The sequence below is a fragment of the Piliocolobus tephrosceles genome, chromosome 5 (genome assembly GCF_002776525.5).
Source record: "Piliocolobus tephrosceles isolate RC106 chromosome 5, ASM277652v3, whole genome shotgun sequence".
Classification (NCBI taxonomy): domain Eukaryota; kingdom Metazoa; phylum Chordata; class Mammalia; order Primates; family Cercopithecidae; genus Piliocolobus; species Piliocolobus tephrosceles.
Window position 1 is genome coordinate 168,362,625 of NC_045438.1, and position 6,018 is coordinate 168,368,642.

Sequence of the window (6,018 nt, forward strand, 5' to 3'; positions counted from 1 at the left end):
CAAAAAAAAAAAAAAAAAAAAAACTACCCTAAAATGCTCTACAGCTCTTCAAAACGGCAGGTGTGTGGACTTTGTTGACATATGGAAATGTATGTTTGAAAAAAAAAATAGAATGCAAAATAGTATGTACAGACTGACAGCTGTGTAAACATATTATAGCCTGTTAAGCTTAGCGATCAGGGCATCTGCAGAGCTATAAATATTCAAGTTCAGGCTGGGAACAGTGGCTCATACCTGTAATCCCCGCACTTTGGGAGGCCAAAGTGGGCGGATTATTTGAGCCCAGGAGTTCAAGACCAACTTGGGAGACATGGCGAAACCACATTCTCTAAAACATATACAAAAAATTAGCTAGGGCTGGGCACAGTGGCTCACGCCTGTAATCCCAGCACTTTGGAAGGCAGAGGTGGGCGGATCACGAGGTCAGGAGTTCAAGACTAGCCTGGCCAACATGGTGAAACCCCATCTCTACTAAAAATACAAAAAAATAGCTGGGCATGGTGGTGCACGCCCCTGTAATCCCAGCTACTCAGGAGGCGGAGGCAGAAGAATCGCTTGAACCCAGGAGGCAGAGGTTGCAGTGAGCAGGGATCATGCCATTGCACTCCGGCCTGCGTGACAGAGTAAGACTCCATCTCAAAAAAAAAAAAAAAGAAAAAGAAAAAAAAGCCAGGAATGGTGGGCACACATCTGTAGTTCCAGCTATAGATGGGAAGATTGCTTGAGCCAGGGAGATCAAGGATGCAGTGAGCCATGATTGTACCACTGCACTCCAGCTTAGGTGACAGAATAAAACCCTGTCTCAATCAAAAAAAAAAAAAATTCAAGTTCATCACTTTTTATTTTTCTGTAAACACCTAATGAAAACTAAGAACACACAGGAGGCCAGGCTGAGGAATTTGGCTTTTCACCTGTGGACCTCCATGGGGAGTCATTGCAAATTCTATTGGTTTGTTTTGCTTTGTCTTTTTCATCGAGATGGAATTCATATACAGTCAATCCTCCCTATTTGTGGATTCTGTATTTGCAAATTTGCTTAGTGGCTAAAATTTATTTGTAACCCCAGAATCAATGCTTGTATTGCTTCTGTGGTCATTTACAGACATGCACAGAGCAGTGAAAACTGTGAGTTGTTCAACGCACATGTTCTCAGCTAAACAAGAGGATCCTTTATCTTCTTGTTTTAGCTGTCATACATAAATAAGTCTTTTTCTGTTTAGTGTCACGTGTTATAGTGCTATCGGCCATGAGTTCAATGTTAACCTACCAACAAAATATATTAAAGTGTCTTTAAGCAGAAACACAGCTAAAACAAGGTTATGGTTATGTATTGATCAGTTGACAAAAATCTTGTGACCAGGGGTCATAGGAACCTAACCCTGTATTTCCCCTAGGAGAAACGGGTCAGCATTTACTAATACCATGTTCACTGCAGCTTTATAGAACATAACTATGACAAATAGTGAGGATTGGTTGACTATACCACATGATTCATTTTTTTTTAAATCAGACTTTTATGTTTTGGTAGATACACAAGGTTATGCAGCCATGACCGTCACTGCAGATTTTCAAGCAGTAAAATGGCCTCAATAAGCAGCAGTTTGAGAATTATCTGTCCATCTTTCCCTGTCCCCTCATTTCTTTCTGTTCTCTTTCAGAATTCCCAGGAAAACCATGGGCTGGCTGTCCCCACCCCCTCGGTTCCAGAAGACTTTGCAGACAAAGAAGTGACAGGTAAGTGAACCCTGGGCTTGAGGCTTGTCCATCTTTCTTTCTTTCCTCCTAGGGCCCTGAGTTCAAAAGCCAAGCATCTATCTGCATCTATCTGACCATCTTCACAGCTGGTGACAAAGACAGAGTCCCCAGGCACAGCCACTCTGGCTATCCTCAGTCCTCTTGATTACTGGCTGCAGTGAGCCCGAGCAGTGGGGCTGGGAGTTGAGGAGAGCCAGGGTCAGCGAAGGCCCCCTTCTGGCGGGGGAAGGATGGCGAGGGGACAAGGCGAGAGCAGGAACAAGTGCAGCATAAAGTGGGAGAAGGGCCTGGCTTTGAATTCCAGCTCCCCACATATTTGCTTTGCTCCCTTGGGCAAGACACTTCACCCCTCCTACCTCTGTATCTTCCAATGAACAATGGGAACAACAGTTCAGTTTGGAGTAAATGAAGTGGTGGATGGGATATAAGTCACGTCCGTCACACCTCTCAGAGGTGCTTCAAACTCGCTAACGGCTTCCCTTATCACTCAGAGAAAAGGTTCTTGCAAGGACTGCTGGAGTCTGACCGGAGTCTGGCCACTTTCCTTGCTTGCTTTCTCCTCCCACACTGCCCCAGTCAAAGTGTCTCCTGTTGCTCCTGAAATACCCCAGGCACATTTCCACCTTGGGGTCTTTGCACTGCAGACCTCTCAGGTTAGAATGCTCTTCTGCGAGGCATCTGTGTGGCCGTCTCCCTCTCTCCTTCCTTCTTTGCTCAAATGTCACCTTCTCTGCGAGGCCTTCTCAGACTGCTTTATTTATTTATTTATTTGAGACGGAGTCTTGCTCTGTTGCCAGGCTGGAGGGCCGTGGCGTGATCTCAGCTCACTGCAACCTCCGCCTCCCTGGTTCAAGCAATTTTCCTGCCTTGGCCTCCTGAGTAGCTGGGACTACAGGCATGCGCCACCACGCCCAGCTAATTTTTGTATTTTTAGTAGAGACAGGGTTTCACCATGTTGGCCAGGATGGTCTCTGTCTCTTGACCCTGTGATCCGCCCGCCTCGGCCTCCCAAAGTGCTGGGATTACAGGTGTGAGCCACCGCACCCATCTGGACTGCCCTATTTAAATTGCACCCGCCACACCCCTCCCTTGCTGGTGTTTTTTCCCGTCGCACTCATCCTCTAATGTGATAATGATGTACTCACACATTGTGTTCATCATCCCATTCAAGCATAAGCTCCCTAGGAGGGCCAGTGTTTGTCCGTTTTTTGTTTTGTTGGGTTTTTGCTGCTGTACCCCAGCTCCTAACTCCTGCCTGACAGTTGCGTGCTCAGTGAACGTTAGTCTTCCCCTTCCCTGCTCTTGGTTTCTTCAGTTTGAAGTCAGGCAGCTGGGAGGAGCCCTTCAGAGCTGCACACTCCTCAGGTTCGCCACACTGTTAGGGACTGAGAGGAGGGAAGCAAAGGATGGGTGCCACTAAGAAGGAAGCAGACTCTGGGAGCGAGGCTGGGGACCTGGTCTGAGGACAACAGAGGGATGTGAGCTGCTGGGGCCAGGGACTCTCAGCATCTCTTTAGTACCCAGATTATCCAGGCCACCTTCCTTCTGCACACCCCCGTTCTATCCTGCAGACCAGAATCTGCCTCCGTTCTCTATGAAGTGGACAGCTGGGTTCTCAGTAGCTTCAGGGTCTTTAGAAAGCAGGAGCTGTTTGTGCAAGTTGCTCCCTCCTGCTGGTCTCTCACCCAGCCTTCCTCACTGAGGAGCTCCCTCACCCCTGCCCCATGACTTCCTCTTTCCCACTTTCCCTGTCTCACACAGTCTGAAAAGGTAAGCACAGATCGTAGCAGTCAAAGTGGTTCTGTTCTATTAACTGCCTACTAGAGGCCTGGCACCATGACAAGCCCTTTCTGTGTATCTGCATGGATTCTCTCATTTAATCCTCACAACAGCTGTAAGAAGCGAGCACGGACATCATGCCCCTTTGATAGATGAGGAAACTGAGGCTCAGCAAGGTTAATTAGTGTGTTCAAGGTCGCTCATCTAATAAGTGGTAAATTATTATTAAAAAGCTGGGATGTGAATCCTGGACTTTCTGGCTTGGCCAAGGTCAAGGTCCCAGTAAAAAACAGATGGCGCACTGAGAGGATAACTGAAGAAAGCTGAGTAAAGGGACGGTGTACCAGAGTGTGAGCTTGGTTAGGCGACTCCTGTCTCCTGGCAACAGTGACACCCAGGGACTGAACACAGTGGGAGAGGGACATCCCGACAGGACCTGTGTCTGCGGGGCAGGAAAGGCAGCTGCTGCCAACCTGTGATGCAGCCAGGAGGCAGCCAGAGCCCTGGCCCTCTTGTCCCCACCCCCCATCTCAGAGGGCAAGCGAGTCCCGGCGCAGGTTAGAGGGTGACTCTGGGGAGGCAAATGGAGGTTATTCCATACAGGCTTCAAAGGCTGTGCCAGGGACAGGCAGGGGACCCTCCCTAGAAAGAAGGGGGACACTCGCAGGACAGCTCAGGATACTGGACACGGGGCTGCTCCCTCTCTTGGTGTTCAGGAGAAAATGATCCAGTCATTCTCTTGGGTGCCCACCCCTGCCCCTGCCCGGGGTAGACAGAAATTGGCAGGGCTGGTCTGCCTTGTTTCCGCCCCCCATCTTTGCCTCTCCTTCTTTCAGGTACCAGCTCACTAGTCAATGGCAACCTCCGACTGTACAGCTCTGTGGGTGACCTGAGGCCTGGGCAGTATGGCCAGGATCTACTCATCCCCCCACCTCCCCCAGGCCCAGCCCCGGGGCCCCCCCAGGACATTTCACAACCTCCAGGGGAGTTGCCACTGCCATCTCCACCTTCCACAGCACCCCCACCGCCTCCCCTGCTGCTGGAACCCCCACCCCCGCCCAGCATGGCCCCACCTCCACCCCCAGTATTGGAGGCCCTGTCCCCACCACACACTCTTTCCTCCCCATCCACACCCACCCCTCCTGACTTCATTCCCCCTGCCCCACCCTTGGCCTTTTTAGCCCCCCCACCACCTCCTGTGCCAGCCCCAGCACCCCCAGCTCCAGCATCTCCTCACACAATGGGGACTCGTCTCTTTCCCCCTGGGGGTGTCACCAAGTGGAAATCAGATGTAGCACTGAATGGCAGGCAGGCAGAGGCCACCAGAGCCAGCCCCCCGAGAAGCCTTGCTGAGCCAAAGGGGAGTGCCCTGGGACCTAACCCAGAGCCCCATCTCACCTTTCCCCGTTCTTTCAAAGTGCCTCCCCCAACCCCAGTCAGGACTTCGTCCATCCCAGTTCAGGAAGCACAAGAGGCTCCCCGAAAGGAAGAGGGGGCCACCAACAAGGCTCCCAGCCGACTCCCACTGCCTCCCAGCTTCCACATCCGCCCTGCCTCCCAGGTCTACCCAGACAGAGCCCCCAAGCCAGACTGCCCTGGGGAGCTCAGGGCCGCAGCACCAGCCAGCCCAAGGCTTGGCCAGTCCCAGTCCCAAGCAGATGAGCCCCCAAGAGTTGGGACTCCGGGGACTCCACCTCCAGCCCCTCCCCTGCCCCCTCCTGCAGCCCCCCTCCCTCCCCCAGCACCCCCACTTCCCCCAGCTGCACCTCCTTTGCCCTGTGATCAGAAGGCAGCCCAGCCACCTGCTGGATTTACAAAATCCCCTAAATCCAGCTCTCCTGCTCTCAAACCCAAATCCAACCCCCCCAGCCCAGTGGACACAGCCTCTTCAGCACCTGCAGACTGGAGGGACCCCAGCCAGATGGAAAAGCTGCGGAACGAGCTGGCGGCCTATCTCTGTGGCTCCAGGAGAGAGGACCGATTCCTCAGTCACAGGCCAGGCCCAACAGTGGCTCCTCAGAGCAAGGAGGGCAAGAAGGGCCCCAGTATGCTCGAGAAGGAGACTCCCCCGAGCCCACCAGCAAAGGACACTCCCCCAGGTGTTCCTGAAAAGAGTCTTGGCGGCAGCAGCCTGACAGAGACAGAGGCTACCCCCAGCCTGACCCTGCCCCCTGTGGACTACCTTCCCCAAGACTCTCCAACTCCCAGTGTGCGGCAGATCCGGAATGAGCTAGAGGCCCGGCTCTCCTCATCAGCAGAGAAGGAGGCTAAGCCCAGCATAGGATCTCTGCCCCCTAAGCCTCGGCTAGAAGGGGGAAGAATTTTTGAAAATGGGGCTGATAATGACAAACTCTCCAAGCCTGTGGCCAAGAATCTGCCACCTCAATCTACCACCCTGCTGCCAACCACACCACTCCAGCCCAAGGCCATGTTGGGACCAGCCACACCACCCAAGGCCACACCTGGGCCAGCCACACCACCCAA

General features: G+C 52.5%; 1 protein-coding gene across 1 annotated transcript in view; it reads left to right on the plus strand.

Moving 5' to 3' along the window:
• Nucleotides 1–6,018, plus strand: part of C5H6orf132 (chromosome 5 C6orf132 homolog) — a 40,120-nt gene that overhangs the window by 30,431 nt on the left and 3,671 nt on the right. Inside the window, exons 3-4 of the mRNA XM_023213054.2 lie at nucleotides 1,659–1,734; nucleotides 4,371–6,018. The exon at nucleotides 4,371–6,018 is cut by the window's right edge and continues 1,524 nt beyond it. Coding sequence (XP_023068822.2) covers nucleotides 1,659–1,734; nucleotides 4,371–6,018 — 1,724 coding nt within the window. The remainder of the gene's footprint in view (nucleotides 1–1,658; nucleotides 1,735–4,370) is intronic.